Source organism: Phodopus roborovskii, unplaced genomic scaffold, assembly GCF_943737965.1.
Source record: "Phodopus roborovskii unplaced genomic scaffold, PHOROB, whole genome shotgun sequence".
Taxonomy (NCBI): domain Eukaryota; kingdom Metazoa; phylum Chordata; class Mammalia; order Rodentia; family Cricetidae; genus Phodopus; species Phodopus roborovskii.
The window spans coordinates 6,049,503-6,071,751 of record NW_026126625.1 but is presented as its reverse complement, the minus strand read 5'-3'; the positions used below and the strand labels follow the sequence as shown (position 1 = coordinate 6,071,751).

General features: G+C 50.9%; 2 protein-coding genes across 2 annotated transcripts; both read left to right on the top strand.

Moving 5' to 3' along the window:
- Nucleotide 1: 1 nt before the first annotated feature.
- Nucleotides 2-14,308, top strand: Unc45a (unc-45 myosin chaperone A). The gene is made up of 20 exons (XM_051206533.1): nt 2-160; nt 339-500; nt 692-728; nt 1,027-1,202; nt 2,839-2,931; nt 3,322-3,489; nt 4,813-4,981; nt 5,414-5,584; nt 6,407-6,578; nt 7,988-8,288; nt 9,568-9,662; nt 10,535-10,676; nt 10,925-11,065; nt 11,202-11,329; nt 11,494-11,560; nt 11,984-12,097; nt 12,324-12,439; nt 13,190-13,307; nt 13,392-13,547; nt 13,700-14,308. The coding sequence occupies exons 1-20, from the start codon at nt 155-157 to the stop codon at nt 13,955-13,957; spliced, it is 2,790 nt and encodes a 929-aa protein (XP_051062490.1). The 5' UTR covers nt 2-154; the 3' UTR covers nt 13,958-14,308.
- A 579-nt stretch (nt 14,309-14,887) lies between these two features.
- Nucleotides 14,888-21,633, top strand: Rccd1 (RCC1 domain containing 1). The gene is made up of 8 exons (XM_051206539.1): nt 14,888-15,094; nt 15,905-16,223; nt 16,641-17,037; nt 17,126-17,247; nt 19,683-19,781; nt 20,054-20,224; nt 20,924-20,953; nt 21,334-21,633. Exons 2-8 carry the CDS (start codon nt 16,055-16,057, stop codon nt 21,492-21,494), a joined length of 1,149 nt encoding a protein of 382 aa, XP_051062496.1. The 5' UTR covers nt 14,888-15,094; nt 15,905-16,054; the 3' UTR covers nt 21,495-21,633.
- The last annotated feature ends 616 nt before the right edge of the window (nt 21,634-22,249 follow it).

Sequence of the window (22,249 nt, the reverse complement as noted above, 5' to 3'; positions counted from 1 at the left end):
CCCTTGCACCTTCGCAACCTCTTCTCGGCCTCGCCTTCTTTGGCGTAACCCTGACGCAAAGCTGGGGCGGAGCTATCCCCGGCATCTTCCCGAGCCCCGGGCCACCTTTGCTCCAGAGAGTGCGCCTGCGCCGGCTCTGGAGTTCAGCTTCGCGATGACTGTGAGTGGTCCAAGGCACCCCTGAGCTCCGACTTTCGGTCCCCGGGGTGCACACTGGGCCTCCTGTGACATCTCCCCTTCGCACCTGGCCGCCGTCACCTTATTCTAGTTCTCCTGGGGACACTCCCCGGCCCGGGCTCCCAGATGAGGTGCTCGGCTCACCGCCTTTCTCTCCACAGGCCAGCTCAGCCGAACAGCTGCGGAAGGAGGGCAACGAGCTGTTCAAATGCGGGGATTACGAGGGTGCCCTGACCGCCTACACCCAGGCCCTGAGTCTCGGCGCTACGCCCCAGGACCAGGCCATCCTGCACCGAAACCGGGCTGCTTGCCACCTCAAGCTGGTGAGGGAGAGGGGTCGGGTTTCTCTAAACTGATTCTGCCTGGGCCTGGGGTTATCCCCAGTTTGAGCACCAGCTGGACATTTCCTAGCCACCCACGGTTGTCAGTTGCTTTGGGTATTGGGAGTGGGGGGCGGTCAGCAGAAGCTACTCAATCGATCAGTTCCTCTCAGGCTGCTGATTTTCTCTTACAGGAAGATTACAGTAAAGCAGAATCGGAGGCAACTAAAGGTAGGGGGTTGTGGGCCCTTATGTGGAGTTGTGGGTCTTCTATGGTGGGCAAGGACTCTGGGACCACCGAGCCATCCCTTTCTCCTCCAACTTTGGTCCCAGACACGTGTCTTTCTACTTCCTTTCCCACTTCTTCGGCCTTTGCTTTTCTGCAGCTGCCCTCACCTTTTCTGAGGCTGAAGCACCGAGCTGCACATTCGTACCCCCACCTTCCTCTGGCCCTCAAGATCTTTCCCTACTGCTCTTGCCTGGAGATGGTGGCCTCATGGGTGCTGACAGAGCTCCTGTTTGTGCTCAGCCATCGAAAAGGACGGTGGGGATGTCAAAGCCCTTTATCGACGAAGCCAAGCCCTAGAGAAGCTGGGCCGCCTGGACCAGGCTGTCCTTGACTTGAAGAGATGTGTGAGCCTAGAGCCTAAGAACAAAGTTTTCCAGGAGTCACTGAGGAACATTGGGGGCCAGATTCAGGAAAAGGTATGTGAAAGATCAACAGAGAATGGGCGATTGCCTGGGTCTGGGTCAAGGGTGTAGACACAGGGCTCCAGAGAGGAGCTACAGGTTACAAACCAGCATTAAAAATGCCCAGCCTGTTGGAGGGAATCAAGTCAAAATCATGGTCATTTGGTGCAGGTGGGAAAGTGGTGTGTGTGTGTGGGTGTGTGTGGTATGTGTGGTGTGGTGTGTGTTTTGTGTGTGCTGTGTGTGTTATGTGTGAGTGTGTGTGGTGTGGTATGTGTGAGTGTGTGGTATGTGTGTGTGTGGTGTAGGTGTGTGTGGTGTGTGTGTCTGTGTGTGTACTCTTACAGCAGCTGTGAAGGGATGAATGGACTGGTTCCTGTAGGCAGCAATATTTTGCCATGTTGGTGTCAGAAATGAACATCTTGTAATTCAGTTAGCCCACATTGACTTTAGTCTCACTATGTACCTGAAGCCAGCCTTGAACCCCTGATTCTCCTGCTCCCAAAAACATTTTTAGTTTTACCCTTTTTTAAAGACGGGGTCTCATAAAATCTAGGCTGGTCCTGGTTGCTGTGTAGCTGAGGATGGCCTTGACGACTTCCTGTCTACACCTCCAGGTGCTGGGATTTCAGGAGTCTTGACTTTTATTTCAGTCTTATTTATAGTAAGAGAAACTTGGAACCTGCCTAAATGCCCAATAAAGAGGGAGAGAAAAACTAAACAGACTAGGTCAGTATTCCCATTTTTGAGAAGTGGATAGAAAAGTAAATTATGCAGTAATATGCACAGAAAAGTAATGCTACCACTGAGCTAGTGGCCCATACCATGTCTGGGCACATTGGGTAAATATGTATAAGTAAGATGAAAAATATTGTAAAAGTTGTCCATCAAAAGCCTGTTAAACTGTGAGTTTGATTGAGGCCAGCCTGGTCTACAGAGTGAGTTCTTGGACAGTCGATGCTGCACAGTGAAACCCTGTCCTGAAAAACAAACAAACAAACAAACAAACAAAAGACACCAAGTATCTGTAACACTTGGCCAGGTGTAGTGACATATTCCTTTACTCCCAGCACTTAGGAGGCAGAGGTAGGCAGGTCTTTGTGAATTCAAAACCAGCTTGGTCTCCATTAAAAGAAAAAAGAGAGAGAGAGTGTGTGTGTGTGTGTGTGTGTGTGTGTGGTGTTTATCAAAATGGTAACATTGGAAGGAAAGAATGGGATTAAGGAAGCTGTCAAAAATACTTTGACTTAATACACACATGCACACACAAGGCATCAAAGGAGGTGTTAGCAGCCACCTCACAGCCTTCTTGGTGTCTTGTAAGCAGCAACTGTCAAGTTCAGTGCCATAGTAGCATGCTTATGTTTTCACGATGCTATAATGTAGCCACCACTACTGGGAATGCATTTCCTGTGGCTAACAAGATGCCTCCCCTTGTGAAGGCATTCCTTTAGCATCAGCAGGCCAGGCAGCATTGCCCAAGCAGGAAGAAATTTAGAGAGGAAAACAGCCCCAGGACGTTTAGGAGGAGATGCCCTGGCAAGTCTCTTCCTGCCTGCCATGGTTTTGAGCTGTTTGCCTTGAGTTCTGAGCATCCCAGGGAGAACTAAAGGAAATATGACATGTCTGGACTTTCTCTGCTTCTTCATAGGTGCGGTACATGTCCTCAACAGATGCCAAAGTAGAACAGATGTTTCAGATACTGCTGGACCCCAAAGAGAAGGGCACAGAGAAGAAGCAGAAGGTACGGGTCCTGGAGTGACCTCAGGCTTCCATACATACCCCTTTGCTCACCAGTATGGGCCTCAGGAGTCCTGCTGGCCTTGGGTCCTTAACGTGAAGCAAGGAAAGGGAACTAGTATTCAGAGCACCTTGGTGGCCCCCCTAGCGCTGGCATGCTGTATGACTGAGGTGCTGTTCTTGCTCTCGAAGCCCTGCTAGGGACCCCACTGTCACCACCACCCACGAGACCAAGCTCTCCTTTCTGTGTGAAGAGAAGGAAGCTGAAGTTCCAAGGGGTGAAATTTATGACTGGCTAAGAAGAAGCAGTGAGGCCCAGCGCTCAGGGCCTCGCTGCCTGCCCTGCCCTTGGATGTCTGTAGTGTCAACATTAGTATGTGCCTTTTTGGCGTAGGCTTCTCAGAACCTTGTGGTGCTGGCCCGAGAAGATGCAGGAGCTGAGAAGATCTTCCGGAACAATGGGGTTCAGCTCCTGCAATGCCTGCTGGATACAGGAGAGACTGACCTCATGCTGGCAGCCTTGCGCACACTGGTCGGCATTTGCTCTGAGCATCAGTCGCGGGTAGGTGGTGTGGAGAGGTCTAGTTATTGCCTCAGTCTGTTTGTCTGTCCATTTGTCTATTAATTCCACCTACCTATCTACTCTTCCACTCCTCCATTTTTTTCCCAAAACAGCTTAAAGCACAGATAAGAGCTACACAACTGTGGGGAAAAATAAAAAGGACAGAGGGGACACATACAAATTAGGATGGAGTAGGACAAATGTAGCCTCCTAACCCTTGAGCAATACTGTCCTGAAGCCAGCTCACAAAGACAACCTGGTCACTGCCCACTCAGGTCTGCTCAGAGAGAGGTTTTGTCTGTTCCAAAGGTTGGATTCCTTTTCCTCTGGAGAGGAGAGACCAGTGATGTCACAGACAGCATCTCTGCCTTGGAGATACTGACCTGGTCAGCAGCATGGGCAGTGCTATCCTACATGGACAGTGCCACAAGAATGGCCCTACTCCTGGGCCATGCCCTCGGCTCTTGCCTGTGCTGGCTGGACCCAGGAGATAGGGACTTGGTTTCTGGTTGATCAGTATATTTTTATGTGTACATTTAGAGTCAGGGTCTTCTTATGTAGTCTGGGCTGCCTTGAACTTATGGTCCCTCTGGGATTTCAGCATGTGCTGCCATGCTGAACTCCTTGATTGCTTTGAGAGGAATGTCCAGTTCCAAGAAGGGTAGATTGTGAAGTGTTCAGTGAATCTCTTGAGGCCAAGCCTGGGCTATATTTAGAATAGTCAAACCATGTATATCCTGTGACAGCCTCTCGCTCCCTCAGGTCTGTGTGAGCTGGGATGAGCCCATCAGGCCTCCTAGGTTCTCTGAGAGGCCTTGCAGGTCTGCCCCATGCTTGTTCACACCTTCAGGTGTGTATAGACTACTGCTGGGTTTGGGAAGGCACTTGCCTCTATCGGGATGCTGGGTCCAGGTGTGCTTCCTTCTGAGGAGACAGGAGACCAAATAGCTGCTCCTGGGGCCTGTCTTCTCCCCGGTACAGGGAGCAGAGGTGGATGAGGACTTTGGAATGTCTCGTCCTCTTCTTCCTCGTCTTCAGGCACTGTCTGGATACGTAGCCTTCCTTGGCTGCCATCCTGTCTCTGTCTGGGACTACAGGTGTATGCCACCACTACCAAATGGGGTGCTTTCTTTAGATCCTTTCTGACAGGAAGCACGGCGTGACCCAGGTCATACTATTAGACCTACTTTCCTTTTCACTTGGAGCTGCCCCATCCACCCAGGGGTTTGCTCACTTTGGAGCCACACTCACTAACTCACTATTAGGAGTCACCATGGCTGCTGTTTACCAACTAAGCCTCTGTCCAATTCTTTCCCACCCTAGACAGTGGCAACCCTGAGTGTTCTGGGAACTCGGAAAGTAGTCTCCATCCTGGGTGTGGAGAACCAGGCCGTGTCGCTGGCAGCCTGCCACCTGCTGCAGGTTATGTTTGATGCCCTCAAGGAAGGCGTTAAGAAAGGCTTCCGAGGCAAAGAAGGTGCCATTATTGTGGGTGAGTGGAAGTAGGTCTGGTCCCTTGGATGGTACTGTTGTGGAGGGGATGGATGGGATGTGGCTCAGTGGTGATATTTTATCCTAGATTCTTTTGTTTTGCTGAGACAAAGTCTCACTGTGAAACTGAGCTCTCAGTCCTCTTGCCTTAGTCTCCCAAGTGCTGACATTAAAGTTTTGTGTCTCCATGCCCAACTTTTCCTTTGGATTCTAATAGCCAAGTGCTTGAGGAGAAAGCTGGGCTCAACTCAGAATCCAGGAGGGAAGCGTCCTTTGCCTGTGTCTCTCTGGCTGTTGAGGAGTTCAGCAGTCACACAGGGCTGTGTCACTGTAGGGTTCACTAATGTCACGTTTTCTGTTGTGCTGCTTTGTCTTTGTGTGGAGGACTGAACCCATAATGTCATAGCCATTGATCATTGTGTATTGTGGCCAGATCCTGCCCGGGAGCTGAAGGTCCTCATCAGTAACCTCTTGGAGCTATTGACTGAGGTGGGAGTCTCCGGCCAAGGCCGAGACAATGCCCTGACCCTCCTAATTAAAATGGTACCCCGGAAATCTCCGAAGGACCCCAACAACAGCCTCACACTCTGGGTCATTGATCAAGGTAGGTGTAGAAAAACTTGCTTGGGAAGCTGAGGCCTGCCTTCCTGTGGGGGTGATGAGAAGAGTAGCAATTGTATACAGTGATACGCTTGTGCTAGACTGCCATCCTATGACCCTTGTAGTCACTGGAGGCAGCACAAAGACCCTCCAGCTGTGTGTGTGTGTCTTGTGTGTGTCTGGAAAAATGCATTGCATTGGACAGTCCTGAAGAAAGCCAGTTGGAAGGCAGTCTCCTCTTTTTCTAGTTGAAGTTTTTTTAATCACATTATTTTAAACTTTTAAGACATTTTTATTTAATAAGGTCCCCCCCCCACCGTGTGTGTGTGTGTGTGTGTGTGTGTGTGTGTGTGTGTGTGTGTGTGTGTGTGTTCAAATACCATGACACTGGTGGAAATCAGGATAACATGCAGAGGTTGGTTTTCACCTTCTATCATGATATAGGCCCTGGGATCAAACTCAGGTTATCAGAGTTGGTGGCAAGCACCTTTACCTACTGAGCCATCTCACTGGCCTGTTTGAAGTTTTTCTTAGTGACTATGTATTACTACTACTCTTGGAGAAAAAGACAAATCATAACATGGCAATTTACACTTCTCATTTTCCAAAAAGATAAGTAAGAGGGGCTTGCAAAGGCCCTGCCTGACCCTTGTCTGCAGGAGTCCTTGAGCCTGCTTCTGTTTTCCCCATGGCTTTACCGTTGCCACTGTTTGAACTCTGTGACCTGACTGACAGAGGTGGCCGGCCTTGCTTTTCTCTGCATCTCCAAGGCTGTCTTCAGGGCTTGGTAGCAGTGCTCCACTGTCTAAATGGGGTATCTTTCCAGGTCTGAAAAAGATTCTGGAGGTGGGGGGCTCCCTGCAGGACACTGCTGGGAAGCTCACAGTGACAGCAAACAGCCGCATGAGCGCCTCCATCCTCCTCAGCAAGCTGTTCGATGACCTGAAGTGTGATGCCGAGAGGGAAAATTTCCACCGGCTCTGTGAGAACTACATCAGGTGAGGCCCTCTGCCTCTCTCCACTGCCAGGGGTGCCAGCTAAAAAGGGACTGGCTTTCAGCATGGAGGGCAGACTTGAGGGAGTACGAGTAAACTGAAGTGATCCCCAGCACCTCCACTTCTGTTGTGGTGAAGAGACACCATGACCAAGGCAACTCTTAGAGTTTAACGAGGGCTTAGTAGTTTCAGAGGGTGAGTAGATTTCATAACCATCATGACAGGGAGCATGGCAGCCAGCAGATAGGCACGGTACAGGAGCAGTAATGGAGAGCTTACGTGTTGAAGCAGCCACGAGTGGGGGGGGGTAGGGGAAGATGGGGGGGAGGACACTGGAAACACTAGTTTGGAATGGTGTGGGCTTTGGAAGCCTCAAAGCCCACCCCCAGTGACCTTTTCCAACAAGGCCACACCTCACCCTTTCCCAAACAGTTCCGCTAACTGCAGACCAAACATTCAAATATATGGACTTCTCAGGGCCAGTCTCATTCAAACCACCACACCCGATTGGTTTTTGTTTGTTTGTTTTTCTTTCTTTTTTTTTTAATAATTTATTTACCTTTATTTTATGTGCAATGGTGTGGAGGTGTCAGATCCCTTAGAACCAGAGACACAGATAGTTGTGAACTGCCATATGAATGCTGGGAATGGAACCTGGGTCCTCTGGAAGAGCAGTCAGTACTCTCAACCACTGAGCCATCCCTCCAGCCCCTGTTTGTTTGTTTTTCAAGACAAGATTTCTCCCTATAGCCCTCACTGTCCCAGAACTTGTTCTTGCTCTGTAGAGCAGGCTGGCCTCAAACCCACAGAGAACTACCTGTCTCTGCTTCCCAAGTTCTGGGATTGAAGTTGTGCACCACCACACCCAGCAACACCCTATTGTTTTGAGATGGAAATCTTGCTAGCCTAGGCTGGCCTAGAACTCCTGGACACCAGAGTAGCCAGGACATGTAGTTAGTTGTGTGTCACTGTGCCTGGCCCAAAACCTCCTTCTTATGCCAAAGTGATTGCACACTAACTTTTTCAAGACTGCAACAAATGTTTCACGCACATCAAAGAGTCAAGCATGTAATGGATTTCTTTTCCAACCTATGAACTAAACATGAAAGTCCACCCTTGAGGAGCTCACAGCTGGGGGAAGTGACAGTAATAACACAGTAGGTGACCTCGGGTCTTAACAGTACAGGAAAGTAATATGGCAGGACAGTGTGTGTAGAATAACCTGTTTGGTGGGGTGGTTAATGGAAATCGGTGATAGCCATTGTGAAATGGCCAGTCTTCCCCTTGGCAGTTTTTCTTGCTGTTTCTGGCCAAGGAGCGCCAAGTGCCCACCCAGTATGGATAGGGAAACTAGAAAGAAAAGGCCCCTTATGTGTGCTTTGGCATGACAGCTGTCACTCTATGCCCCTCAGGAGCTGGTTTGAGGGCCAAGGGCTGGCCGGAAAGCTGCGAGCCATCCAGACAGTGTCCTGCCTTCTGCAGGGCCCATGTGAAGCTGGCAACCGGGCCTTGGAGCTGAGTGGCGTCATGGAGAGTGTGATCGCTCTGTGTGCCTCTGAGCAGGAGGAAGAACAGTTGGTGGCAGTGGAGGCGCTGATCCACGCAGCCGGCAAAGCCAAGCGGGCCTCATTCATCACTGCCAACGGTGTCTCCCTGCTCAAGGACCTATACAAGTGCAGCGAGAGGGACAGCATCCGTATCAGAGCACTTGTGGTGAGATGGGAGGCCTGGGTGGGCAGTCAGGCAAGGTCAGCTGGTGTCTCCTGGGGCAGCCTCAGCACTGTAGGTGAAATTATACACTGGACCTCGCTGGGGCTACAGGAGCAGGGCTGGCTCCTGCCACTGAAGGGCTTATGTTCAAGTGGGGAGATAATCCAGGTACAGAGGATGTCTAGGCATGCAGGGCGCCTCATACTGTCCCCTTGTTGGTTATGAAGGCCTGTGGAAAACAGAAACTGCACAACTGCACGTTTGGGGCCTTTCTAGGCATCCATGAGCCATTATAGCCAGTGTTGTTGGGGCTGTTTCTCCTTGGGCACTGGCCTCGTTTACTTTCTGTTGTTTTGATAAACACCATGAGCAAAAACAGAGAAGGCTTTATTTCATGTTACAGCTGAGATCAGAGAGGCAGGTCAGGGTAGGAACCCACAAGTAGGAACTGAAGCAGGCACCACGAAGGAACGCCGTTTCCGGGCCTGTTCCTCATGGCTCGCCCAGTTTGCTTCCTTACACGCCTCAGAACTACCTGCCCAGAGTTGGCACCAGTCCAGTAGCCAGGCCTTTCTGCTGGCTAATCTGATGGAGACAGTTCCTCTGCTGAGGTTCCTTCTTCCCAGATGACTCCAGCCTGTGTAAAGTTAACAAAGAAACCAACTAGCACAGGTAGTTCGTCCTAGGTTTCTCTGTCTTTAAGGACTTAGGCCATGGCTAAAGTACTTGTATAGGGCCTTTTCTTTTTCTTTTGAGCCAGAGTCTCATGTAGCCCAGGCTGGCCTTATAGAGCTGAGGCTGGCTTTAAACTTGACCATTCTGCTTCTACCTTTTTTTTTTTTCCAAGGCAGGGTTCCTGACTGTCCTGGAACTCGCTTTGTACACCAGGCTGGCCTCAAACTCACTGAGATCCATCTGCCTCTGTTGGAATTAAAGGCATGAGCCACCACCGCTAAGCTACAAAGGGCTTTTTGTATAACATGAAAGTGACCGAACAGTTCTCAGTATAGAATTGGAATGAGTGTAGAAAGGTCTCAGTATACTAAGCAACTAAGCAGCCATCGTGTCAGTGTCTACCAGGCACTGTCCTGAGGCCACCTCAGTAGATGATTGTTACCTAACCCTCCATGTGCTCCCCGTGGAGAGCTCGTTGATTAGTTAATACCTGTGGACCTCCAGAGCCATGACAGGCCCCGGGAGGGATCCTTAGCCAGGGAAGAATCAGGCTGTTGTCTCCATCCTAGGCACCAAACAACTAGTCTTGTCCTCCCTCTCCCTCCAGGGACTCTGTAAGCTTGGATCCGCTGGAGGGACTGACTTTAGCATGAAGCAGTTTGCTGAAGGTTCTACTCTCAAACTGGCCAAGCAGTGCCGAAAGTGAGTATTTCTCCACTGTGGGACAGATCTTAAGAGAGTGTGCAGTCGGAGAGATGCTCAGGGGTACACGCATGAGGGCCTCAGACACCCATATTAAGCAGCTGGGCGTGACCATCCGAGCACCTGCAGCTCCTTTGCTATGGGGACAGAGATGGAAGGGTCACTGCGGCTTCCTTCAGTGAGACCCTGTTCCAAGAGAGTAAGACAGAGAGTGACAGAGCAGGACACCTGGCACCCTCCTCTGCCCTCCGTGCCTGTGCAGAGGTGCACACACACAACTTTTAAAGGGGTGGAGCTTCTTTGTCCTGCTATTGTTCGCAGGCGAGGGCTGCTTTCCCTTAGGCAAATCCTAGATCCTGGTTCATAAGTTCGTGTGTCACCGGGTGGCCCAAGCCCCTGGCTCTCCTCCTTGTCCAGGTTACTCCTTCCAGATTCCACTTATATTTGCTGTTGCTTATCGCGGTTTAATAAGGATCGGGGTAAACAATTAGGCCAGACAGATGTTTATTTAGGGAGAAATAACTCGTAACATAGACAGGTGAACACCAACAGGTTCCTGCTTTCAAGAATTCCTCGGGATGTCCTCCTGTCCCCATGCAGCCTCCTCAGACCTAGTTCCCCAGGTCACTTCCGCCCCAGGCTCCACCCCCCCGTGGGTGTGGTCAGTGCCGCAGAAGGAGACAAAATGAATATCCCACTATGGTTGCTGGACTCTGCTTTTTCCAGATAGGGTCTCACTAAGCCCAAGTTGTCCTAAAACTTGTGACCTTCCTGTCTCTGCCCTCTGTGTGCGGAGTTTACAGGCATGTACCACCATTTATGACTCCTGCTTCCTGCCTCTGATGGTCACCCACTGTCATACCTGTCACTAGGTGGCTATGCAATGACCAGATTGATGCAGGCACTCGGCGCTGGGCAGTGGAAGGCCTGGCTTACCTCACCTTTGATGCCGATGTAAAGGAAGAATTTGTGGAGGATGAGGCTTCTCTGAAGGCTCTGTTCCAGCTCAGCAAGGTAGCTCTGCGGGTTCCTGCTGTTAGCCGAGGGGCTAGGATGAGATGCTTTGTAAGACCTTGGTGCCTGTAGTGTCTGGAGCGCAGTTGCCCTAGAGGAGTTAAGAGCTGGGATTGTGAGCTCTGAGTCTGGGGTTGGGGTTCCCAGTGTCCCCCTAGGTACTAGGTGGGGTTGTGGGAGTCAGAGGGGGATGCTCTGCTCAGCTGCATTCCGCCCTGCCCTGCTGAATACCCCTCTATCCTGGCCAGTCTGAAGAGAGGTCAGTGCTCTTCGCAGTAGCCTCGGCACTGGTCAACTGCACCAACAGCTACGACTATGAGGAGCCTGACCCCAAGATGGTGGAGCTCGCCAAGTATGCCAAGCAGCATGTTCCTGAGCAGCATCCTAAGGTACGGGGGCACTAGGAGGACCTGGGGATGGATACTTGCTATCGGCAGCATTGTCCACCAGTCTCTGCTGTGAGAAGAGTCAACATTTCCCTGTCCAGTCAGCTAGGGCCCACTCCTAACCCTCCTCCTTTTGCAGGACAAACCAAGCTTTGTGCGGGCTCGTGTGAAGAAGCTGCTGGCGGCGGGTGTGGTGTCAGCCATGACATGTATGGTGAAGACAGAGAGTCCCGTGCTGACAAACTCCTGTAGGGAGCTGCTCTCCAGGTAAGCCAGTCTGCCTCTGCTAACTCCTGTGTCAGCCTGCAGCATGCCTGGAGGAGTAGGGCCTTTGCTGTGGGAGTCATAGAGCGTTTGGCTGCCTTACTTCATTCACTTGGGTATAAAGAATGGAATGCCTTCCTGCCAGAGCCCACGCCTTCTCCCTGCAGGGTCTTCCTGGCTTTGGTGGAAGAGGTGGAGGATCGAGGTACCGTGGTTGCCCAGGGAGGAGGCAAGGTAAGCTGACTTCTGACTCCTTCCTGCTCCTGAGCCATCCGCCTATAAAACATGACTCTGCGGCTGCTGGCCTTGGGGGACGTATTAGTGACCAGCGGGGACTTCTTCCAGTGAGGTGATGCTGATGTGGATAGGCTCTTCAGAGTCCCTCAGTACTGTGGGCCCGGGAAGACCCTGAGTTTGCCTCCTGTTCCCTCTGTGGCCCCAAGGCCCAGCACAACCCATGTTTAGCACTTAATAGGTGGTTGAGGAAGTGTTTGGGTAGTTTTAATGAGAGACCTCAGAGTGAGGAAGAATGTGAGCCTGGAGTATTCCCAGGCCCAAGGAGAGAATGAGAGGCTGTGCAGTTGGGGTCGATGGCTTGGACCTTGTACTCCCAGGCCCCCAGGCTGGGCATTGACAAGGCTGGGACTCTTCTGACAGGCTCTGCTCCCACTGGCCCTGGAAGGTACTGATGTTGGGCAGACAAAGGCAGCCCAGGCTCTTGCCAAACTTACCATCACCTCTAACCCGGAGATGACCTTTCCTGGTGAGCGGGTATGTGTCTCCTTTTTCCAACCATGACCTCTCCTGTTTCCTTATTACACCCTGATGGCCTCTGGCCGGGCTTTCCCTCATGATAAATGGGAAAAAGGCAGTTTGCTGAGGCCTGGGGCAGGGGACAGCCATAGAGAGCACCGCTGTCTCAGGTGGGCTCCCTGCTGTGTGTCTGTGGGATGGGGGCCACTGTGGCGAGCGCTCTGATAGGTGGGGTGTATCACAGATCTACGAAGTGGTCCGGCCCCTTGTCTCTCTGTTGCACCTCAACTGCTCAGGACTACAGAACTTTGAGGCTCTCATGGCCCTAACGAACCTAGCAGGGATCAGCGAGAGGCTCAGGTAAGGACCCATGGGAGCTTGGCATAGGGATTTGGGTGAACCCCGAGGGATTTGGGTGAACCCCGGTTGTGTACTCTACAGATTGAAAAACAGTTCCTGGTCACTGTTTGTGTCCCACAATAACTCCTTGGTAACGTACAGATGAAGAGTCATGCCATGGGGTGGTTCCGAGGAGGCACAGCATGAGAACGTGTGCCACAGGCTCTGGAGTCAGATTCCCCGGGGTTCAAATCTGGCTCTCTAGACCCAGAAGATATAGAAGCCCAGGCAGTTAGGCTCTGGCACCCTGACTGCCCCCCTCCTCTCCCCAGGCTGCAGGCACTCACTGGCTCACTGAATGACCCTAAGCAAGTCTTTAAGTCATTCTGCCTCAGTCTCCTCTGTGAGTTAGTTAAGTATCCAACTCATGAAATAGCAGTGTGGAGAGTTCCTGAGAAAATGCATATAAAAGGCTTTAGCGAGCACAAGTGGGTGTGGTGGCTCAGGCCAAGGGAGGAAGACTGCTGTGAGTTCTAGGCTATAAACTGTCTCAAAAGCCCTTAGTTCAGAGGCACCTGCCCTAGCAGTAATCATAGCCAACAGTATTAGCTGTTGTTACTAATTGTGACCTTGGACACATTAACTCACTCACCACCCAGCCCAGTTCCCGTTTGGTGGACTAGTTATTGTAACCACATCTACATGGGGTAGGGTGGCAGGCTGTGGATGTGGGGGCTCTGGTCATGCAGACCCTCCAACTCTGTCCTGCAGACAGAAGATATTGAAGGAGAAGGCTGTGCCCATGATTGAGGGCTACATGTTTGAGGAGCATGAAATGATCCGCCGGGCAGCCACAGAGTGCATGTGTAACTTGGCCATGAGCAAAGAGGTGAGGGGTCGCTCCAGCTGGTCCCCATGACAGGGATGCAAAGAGCGCCCCGGTGGCATGGTCCTTTCCTCTATCCGATCACAGGTGCAGGATCTCTTTGAAGCCCAAGGCAATGACCGGTTGAAGCTGCTGGTGCTGTATAGTGGAGAGGATGATGAGCTACTGCGGAGGGCTGCTGCTGGAGGCCTGGCTATGCTCACCTCCATGCGGCCCTCACTCTGCAGCCGCATCCCACAAGTGGTTAGTGCCTGTTCTTAGTAGGGGCTGATGAGGGAGCTAGAACTCCCTGCGCAGTGGTATTGCTGTCCTACCGGGGAGGTCCTGGGGTGTGGATGTGTTTTCTACCAGGGTTGAGCCTGTTGCTGGGTCTCCACACCTGCCATTTCCTACAGACCACACACTGGCTGGAGATCCTGCAGGCCCTGCTTCTGAGCCCCAACCAAGAGCTCCAACACCGAGGCACAGTGGTGGTATTGAACATGGTGGCAGCCTCCAGGGAGATCGCCAGCACCCTGATGGAGAGTGAGGTGCTGGAGATTCTCTCAGTGTTGGCCAAGGGTGAGGAGAGCCCAGTCACCAGGGCTGCTGCAGCCTGCCTGGGGAAAGCAGTGGAATACGGCCTCATCCAACCCAACCAGAATGGGGAGTGAGCATTGGCCCTGGGCCCACACAGCTCATGCATCCGCCACTCGCCGCAGCACTGAGAGCCAGCACAGAAGCAGCTTTGGCCAGCAGGGCTGGGATGTTGGACACTTACCTCTCTTCCACAGCTGCACTTTGGTGTTCTTTGCTCTGAGAGATCACACACCGCACAGCCCTGCTCTGCCAGCACTCAGGAGGGGCCCCTGTATCTATAGTGAGCTGGGAATGGGCAAAGCGAATCGCAACTCAAGCCTGTGGATTATGGGCATCAAGAAGGGCACAGCAGCATCCTCACAAGCTGCGAGCACCACGAGAGCCTGCCAGCAGGCACGTCCCTTAATAAATCATGTGGAACTGAAGTGTGTCTGTTGTGTTGGAGGGGCTGCTGAGGGGGAGGCTCTGGAACAATAATAGCTGGGCACGTGTGCTGCTGTGGTTTCCCTCCCCAGGGCCCACTGAGTATCTTAATAGTTGAGACTGGGCCTCAATATGGGGAGCACAAGCTGGCTTCACACTGACAATCCTGTCTCAGCCTGTAGAGTAGTAGGAATTACAGAGTGTCACCGAACCCGGGCCGAAGGAACACTGATCAAATTCCAATGTCCTTAAGATAAACAGTTTTAGGGGAGGGTACTATATGCTGGGCCCTGGGTACATTTGTCGTGATACTAAGTTTTTCATGATCTCCAGTCAGGCAATGTTTGGCATTTGGGGGTGGTATGCGCTTCCTTCAGGGAAAACCAATTTTTCTGCAGCTGTGCCTGGTTGAAGAGGCGTGGCTCAAGTGGTTCAAACAGGTTCACCTGCTAGCTAGGGGCACCAGTCTCTTAGAGGCCGGAGTTCGAGCTTGGAGCTCATTGGTTCAGGAGATGTAAGTGACAGAGCCTGGACCAATCAGTGAGGGCACTAATACTACCGCTTCCTGTCTGGGCGAGCTTGCTCTGCAGTGAACCGCCTCTCTCCTTGCTCGCAGGGAATGGTGGGTCTCAGGGCTTGGTCCTCGCCTGCGGTTCCCCTCGGATCTTCGTGAATATTCCTTCAGTGGTTCCAACTGCGTCCGCTGGTGTCCGCGCTCACTGGAGGCTTCGGCCCACTCCCGGGAGCGGCCCTTATTGACTCGGCGGAGGACTCCAGCTGGTAGTCAGGTAACCGGGACCCGCTGAGCACGTCACGACGCCCGCCCCCGTAGTCGGTGACATCACCACTCGCGCCCGCGATTGGCTCTGAAAAGGCTGCCGCATCCAATGGCAGCCTTGTCTGGCGCGCGGCCCTTTGAACACTGTCCTGCCCCATCCTGGAGCCCAGTAGTGCTACGTGCTGGCAGGTTTCCTTCGAGATTTCACGCCGAAAGGGCTTTTCTGTTTGGTTGAGGAGGCGGGCAAGAGCAACGTCAAAGGTTCTCTTGGTTGGAGATCCAAGAACTGTGGTCTCAGACCTGATCTAAAAGGCTTGAAAGTGGCTGTAAAGTTTTGGTCCAGTCGAATAAAGTGGCGTTGCTGTTGGAGCCATGCTACTCCCAATACAGCGTGAGTTCCTTGGGGCCCCCAGCCACCTCACTAAGCCAAAAGAAAAACGCGATAAAGGCTTGTTGAAAGAATAAACAACTGAGTGCAAACTGCCCAGATGCCTCTGAAACCCGCTAAGAACCAATGGTCGTTTTCGTCATTAAATGCTGTTGTATTTAATAAACTAAGAGTGTGTTGTCACTTAAATTTTGATTTGCTATTATCGCAAACAATTCTGCGAAGTAGATACAAACAGCGCTGCTCCCACCCATTTTGGCACACTGGATTTGGGCCAAAAATGGGAGACATGACTAGCTCCAGACAATTCAAGACACATTTGATAGGACCTTTGGCCAAAGCTCTGCTCCGGGAACAGTAGTGGGACGAACACCGATTGCCTCTGTGATTAGAGGGATGGATTCAGATGGGATCCGGTCACTTATTTTACAGGTGATGCGGTGGCAGCCCCTTGGGAGACCAGATTCGCCTGTGTTCCTGAGGTGCCCTGGCTGCAAGCATCTCCTCGGGTTGAGGCCTTAACCATCCATCCTGTAGCTGGTACCCCAGCCAGGTGGTCACCCACAGAGGCTCAGCCTGAATATGACCAAGGAACAGCATGGAACCTGGTTTGGCTTCGGTTTCTGTGGCTTTGGGCAAGTGTTGGGCTCTGGGAGTGGGCGACATTCGGTGCACAGTCCTGAACCACTGTGTGTCAGTGATGACATTTGCCGAGTGAGTGCAAGCTGGAGCTACACCGCCCTGGTAACCTGTGAGTACCTTGTGGTAGAACGCACTCAGGCGGTACCCTGGTCAGCTCAGGTGCAAAGGACCCGTTTAAACGAAAGACCTCCGCCCACTTATGCTTTCTTTGTCTGCTTTTTTCTCTTTTCTGTTCCCTGGGCAGACAAGACAGGACTTTTCCTGTCTCCCTCTTCTCTTCTGTCCGTTTCCCTCTTGCCTCGGTTACTACCCTCTCCTGCTGTGGAATCCACGAAAGGTTCCGCACAAGCTTTTTATCATAACACCCTGACAGTCCCAACTCCGGGCCTGACCCCTGTTCAACTGCCCAACCATTCTTAGCATGCCTGCTGAGCATACCCTATGCCCGTTGTCTGGCAACCTTGCTGCACATCCCCACCCCCACCAGGTCCTTGGCGGTGTCCCACCCCACTCTCTACTCATGTAGGTGGTGGCCGAGTGGAGCTCTCAGGTTCTGTGAACAGCTCAGCAGGTGGCTGCAGGGACGCGTGGGCTTCAGAGGGACTCCTGGTGGTGCTGCGTGACAAGGGCGGGTCCAGCACAGAGCTGCAGGCCTGGACAGCAGGCTCGGCGCTTCAGGGGGAGCCCCTCTGGGTCCAGAACCTGGTTACTGGGGCCAAGGACCAAGGAGAACATGAACCCAGCAGTGAGGCTAGGGCGGGCACCCTGCCGCTGCTGCCCTGTGCCAGTGCCTATGTGAACCCACAGCCACCCTTCTGCCAACCTCTGGCCCCAGAGCTTCGGGTGCGCCAGCTGGAGCTGGGTGCAGAGCATGTGTTGTTGCTTTGCGAAGCTGGCCAGGTGTTCTCCTGGGGTGGAGGCAGGTGAGGCCCAGCTGGGTGTGACTGGGTGAAGCTGGAGGAGGTGGTCTCTTGAATGTGCGTGTAGCTGATTAAGGACTCCCCTGATCAGGCATGGACAGTTGGGCCATGGCACGCTGGAGGCAGAGTTGGAGCCAAGGCTGTTGGAAGCACTGCAAGGCCTGCGGATGGCTGAGGTGGCCGCAGGTGGCTGGCACTCTGTGTGTGTGAGTGGTGAGTGACCTGGGGCCTCTCCAAACACGCTGATCTTGGCCGCTTCCTCCTCCTGTTTTGTGTGTTGGTTGGTTTTTGTGGGTGGTCTAGTTCAGTAATTCCTGACTTCAGGGTCTGCAGATTTAGTCCATTGTCTCCACCACTCTCTTATGCCTTGACTGCTGCAGTTATCTTTGTTACCGGGCTCTCCAGCACTCCCATCCATACGCTAGGCACCATTGCTGCTTTGTGAATACTCCAGAAGGGAAGCTCACTTATTCAGGCATCTGCTAAGAGACAGGCCAGCAGAAAGAATGGAGAAGGCTGCATATGCCCAGGTGGCCATGATGGTGTGTGATGCTATGTTGGTCCCATATGGTGGTGCTGCTGTTTCCTAGGCTCTTGAAGTGGAGAAGGAATAGATACATTCCTGTTTTGTTTTGTTTAAAAAAAAAAAAAAAGATGGGCGGAATGTCTGTGCAGGTATCCAGAGAGGCCATAAGGCACTGGATCCTCTGGAGCTGGAGTTAAAAGCAGCAATGTGCTGCCCCGTGCTGAGCTGAGAACTGAACCCAGGTCCTCTGTAAGAGCAGCCAGTGCTTTTAACCAGGAGCCATCTCTCCGCCCAGAAACTACTGATCTTTCTGATTGGGGCTCTCAATCCTCCATGTTCTCATGTAATAGGCTTAGGAGGCATCCTGGTCTAACCTGGGCAGGAAGGCAGAGGACAGAGTGCTAGAAAGAGCCTAAAGGAAAGTTTCACGCCTAAGGTTTAGGAGTTTGAACAAGGCTTCCTAGTTTACAATCTTTACTCTGGTTCTTTGACTTTTGTTCTGGCGCTTAATCTCTGTTAAACTTGACTTCAAAGTGAGGATACTGTCATATAAATACTTCTAGGGCTTTATGATTGTATTTGGAAATACACAGGCTGAGCATTTTATAAAATTATTATTAGAGAATGCTGCATTCAAGGTCTCATTCAAGACCTCTGCCTCAAACTGACTGACCCTGAACTCTATATTCCTGCCTCTGCCTCCCAAGTAATCTTAGTGACTCTTAGACATTATGTGTCCTGATTAGTTTGTTATCTGCTTAACACAAGCTAGAGTCAACCTCAAAGAGAAACCTCAATTGAGATTGACCATCAGATTGGCCTACAGGTAAGCCTGAGGGGGCACTTTCCTGGTTGATAATGAAAAGGGGCACAGGCAAGCCAGGCAGTGGTAGTTACACCTTTAATTCCTTCGGAGGCAGAGGCAGGACAGTCTGGTCTACACAGTGAGTTCTAGTACAGCTATAGTACACATTGAGACCCTGTCTCAGGAAAAAAAAAAAAAAAAAAAAATAAGACTGAAAATGTTGGCCTAGCAGAGAGTTAAAGGATGACTAAACTGAGTTCTCACTCGTAGTCCAGGCCTCTGGAGACCTTGAGACAAAAGAACTTAAGCCTGGAGTTAGACACCAACCTAGGCAACAGAGTGAGACCATCTCCGAAGGAAGGGAAGAGGAAAGAAAAGCTGTGTAGGTGGGATTTCCTGTCCCACCAGCCAAGTCCCAAGAAACACACAGAAACTTACCCAGCTGATAACTCAGGCTTGTTACTAACTAGCTCTTACAACGGAAATTAACCTGTTTCTTATCCGTATTTTACCATGTGGCTTGGTACGTTTTCTCTTTTATTTTTTTTATAAGATTTATTATGTATAGTGTTCTGCCTGCATGTATGCGCGCACACCAGAAGAGGCCACCAGATCTCATTATGGGTGGTTGTGAGCCACCATGTGGTTGCTGGGTATTGAACTCAGGATCTCTGGAAGAGCAGCCGGTGCTCTTAACCACTGAGCCATCTCTCCACTCCCTTAGTACCTTTTTTCAAAATGGCATATTCATCTTGCTTCTCTCTGCCTCTCCTGGTGCCTCCTCCGTCCCTCATCCCTGTGCTCACTGCCTGTCCTCAAGTCCCACCTAACCTCTTCCTAGTTATTGGCCATTTAACTCTTTATTAAACAGATGAGAGCAACACATCTTCACAATGTACAAAAAGACTGTTCCATAACAAAGTTTCCAGGGAGAGTGGAGACTTTGAGGCCAGCCAGAGAGGTACTTGAAAAAGAAAAGAGGGTGCGGCAGGGTATGTGACTGAAGGTGGTGTATGGTCAGGGAGTCTAAGACAAGGAAGCTGCTGGGACTTGGTAGAGGAATCTTTGTTTGGAGGGGTACTTGGACGGGGTAGCCTTTTCTTTGGTAGTAAGGATTTTTTCTTTCTTTCTTTCTTTTTTTTTGGTTTTTCCAGACAGGGTTTCTCTGTATTGCTATGGTGCCTGTACTGGAACTCACTCTATAGACCAGGCCTGTCCCTGCCTCCCTAGTGCATCACCAACACCTGGCTGGTAGTGGGGGATATAGGTAGATGGAAAGGTCTCACTTGTTTCATGGATCCTCTTGGTCTCTTTCAGAAACTGGGGATATTTATATCTGGGGCTGGAATGAGTCAGGGCAGCTGGCCCTGCCCATAAAGAGCCCTGCAGAGGACAAGACGCCAATGAGAGGGGAAGGTAAGTTCAGTGTCTAGGGTACTTCACTGTGTGCTGGACACTGAGCTGCTCGGGACCCTGACTTACCCCTGTAACTGTTGGACAAACACTACTCCTTGCTGTGGGAGGCTGATGCCAGTTTTGGCCCTGCACAACTGGCAGGTCTGTTGAGTAAGGGTTGGGCACCGGCTCTGGAACTAGAATGTGTTTTGTAGAGCCTGTAGGAAGATACAGTGTGTGGATGAGGCTCCCCTCCATGCCCCAGAATGTTAAATATCGTAACCACCCTAAAGGCACAGAATGGAATGAAGATTCCCTCGAAGGAGAGGAGGCAGCTATGGCTGATGTTGGAGCGCCTGCCCACTTCATAGCCATCCAGCCCTTCCCAGCTCTGCTGGATCTTCCCACGGGCTCAGATGCAGTCAAGGCCAGCTGCGGATCCCGACACACAGCTGTGGTGACACGTGAGTGGGACAACTTCAGGGTGGAGCAGTACTCCATCCTATTCTTTAGCTGGGGCTGCAAAAAAGAAAACTTTCACTTGCCCATCCTTTTAGGGAGTCTCACTTTATTATGCAGGCTTGTCTCAAACCTCTGGGCTCAGGCACTTCCAGGCTTGGAGGAGCTGGGGCTTAGACGCACACCACTGTACTCTGTGTACTGGGGACTGCATCTAGGGCTTCTCTTCTGCCAAGTAAGCACATTACTGGGCTGTGTTTTTAACAGAAATTACCCTACTATAGCATATTTTGATATATACTTTATATCAGCTGCCTCACTTTCATGCTGGCCATCATGGCACACACTTATAAATCCTAATCCTTGGTCTGAGGCAGGAATAAGACTATTGGAACTGTTTCAAACTCTTATCAACTAAAAAAAAACAAAAAACAATAAAAAGGTTACTTGTGTATCTTTAACAGTTCCACAGCCTCAGACCCAATAGGTTCTTTTTTCTAGAAGGAAACCTCCCCAGTCTAGGGTGTGACTCTATGTACTAAGGTCAATCATTGATATTTAGGAAGTTAAGCTTTTTAAAACTGGATCTTTTACCTCCCCAAATGTGGTATCAGAATTACAGTGTGGTGTCTTTGGCTTGTGCCAGGCAAAGTACGATCTTCCCAGTTAACAGTGGCAGCTACTTACTGTCTCTTTGGTTGCAGGAGCAGGAGAACTCTATACCTGGGGCTGGGGTAAGTAAAGGTTTTGTGATCCCACCAATGGGGGAGGACCTGAACACAGAGCAGGTGACAAAGCCACACAAACTAGAGGGTGGCAGCTTCATGGGAGGCCTGAAAGGCCATGCGCCTCCCCTTGGGATGGCAGTGAGATAAGATGACACAGATGAAGGAGGTCCTCTGAGCATCTTGACATAGGTAGGGGAAGCCAGAGGAATCACTGCCACTGTCCCCTGGGGGACCCCAAGGTTTGCTTGGGCTTGAAGCTTTCTGGCTTCACAGAAGACCAGTGGGTTGGTAGGTATAGCCCTGCTACACTGCGGTCTGGGCTGGCCTCTGTCCTGGAGGGGAAAAGAAGCAAGGGCAATCAGAGAAAAGGGTTCATTTCACTCTAGGTAAATATGGACAGCTTGGCCACAAGGATAGCAGCAGCTTGGATCGTCCCTGCCGTGTGGAATACTTTTCAGAAAACCAACTTGAAGTAAGGGCTGTCAGCTGTGGACCCTGGAATACCTATGTGTACGCAACAGAAAGAAAATCGGATACAGTCAGGTGAATCCCCAGTTCACTTATGGTGCCTGGGTGAGAATGAACTCCTGTCACAGGCACATGCAGTGCTTACAGACAGGGTCACAGATGTCCTCCCACAAAGTCTCCAAGATAAAGACAAATCTTGCAGAGCATGTATGAAAGAACTGAATGTGTATATAAATGTTTATTTTTGGATAGGGATATTTTTACCCTAAAAAAAAAAAAAAAACCCAAGACAAGTATCAATAGCTGAGCTATACCCTAGCCCAGCAGCTTTAATAAAACATGAAAAATGCTAATAAAGTGGTGTTACCCAAATGAGAAAGACTCTTAAGTCTTTTAGTTATCTATAGACTAAAGCAACCATTGATTTGAAGATAGTTTTTAAAAGGTAACTATATACACTTTATTTTAATATATTTAAAAAAGAGAACATACATTTTTTGAACTAACAGCATGCCAACACAGACCCAAATTTTAAAAATATTGACAGAACTGGCACAGGCAGAGAATAAATAATAGTGCTTTGGGAAGAGTAGTGATCATCTGGGTAGGAAAGAAAGCCTTGTGGATGTGACTGCAGGAACACTTCCTTTTACATGTGCAAAGTTGCTGATGTCCATGACAAAAATGTCCCAACCCACCCAGATAGCCTCTCCATTTGGTTGCCAACTACAGAGCATAGAACCAGACATAGTTAGCACAGGGATGGGAGACTGAAGAGAAACTGAACAGGTCAGAGAAGCGTGTGCGTGCATTTTACACATACTTCATAAAGAG

Coding starts and splice junctions, on each gene's coding strand:
- Rccd1 (XM_051206539.1), top strand. CDS start 16,055: ATGACCAAGGAACAGCATGGAACCTGGTTTGGCTTCGGTTTCTGTGGC. Junction 19,782..20,053: donor GACGCCAATGAGAGGGGAAG/GTAAGTTCAGTG, acceptor ACCACCCTAAAG/GCACAGAATGGAATGAAGAT. Junction 20,954..21,333: donor ACTCTATACCTGGGGCTGGG/GTAAGTAAAGGT, acceptor ATTTCACTCTAG/GTAAATATGGACAGCTTGGC.
- Unc45a (XM_051206533.1), top strand. Junction 4,982..5,413: donor AGAAGGTGCCATTATTGTGG/GTGAGTGGAAGT, acceptor TATTGTGGCCAG/ATCCTGCCCGGGAGCTGAAG. Junction 6,579..7,987: donor CTCTGTGAGAACTACATCAG/GTGAGGCCCTCT, acceptor TATGCCCCTCAG/GAGCTGGTTTGAGGGCCAAG.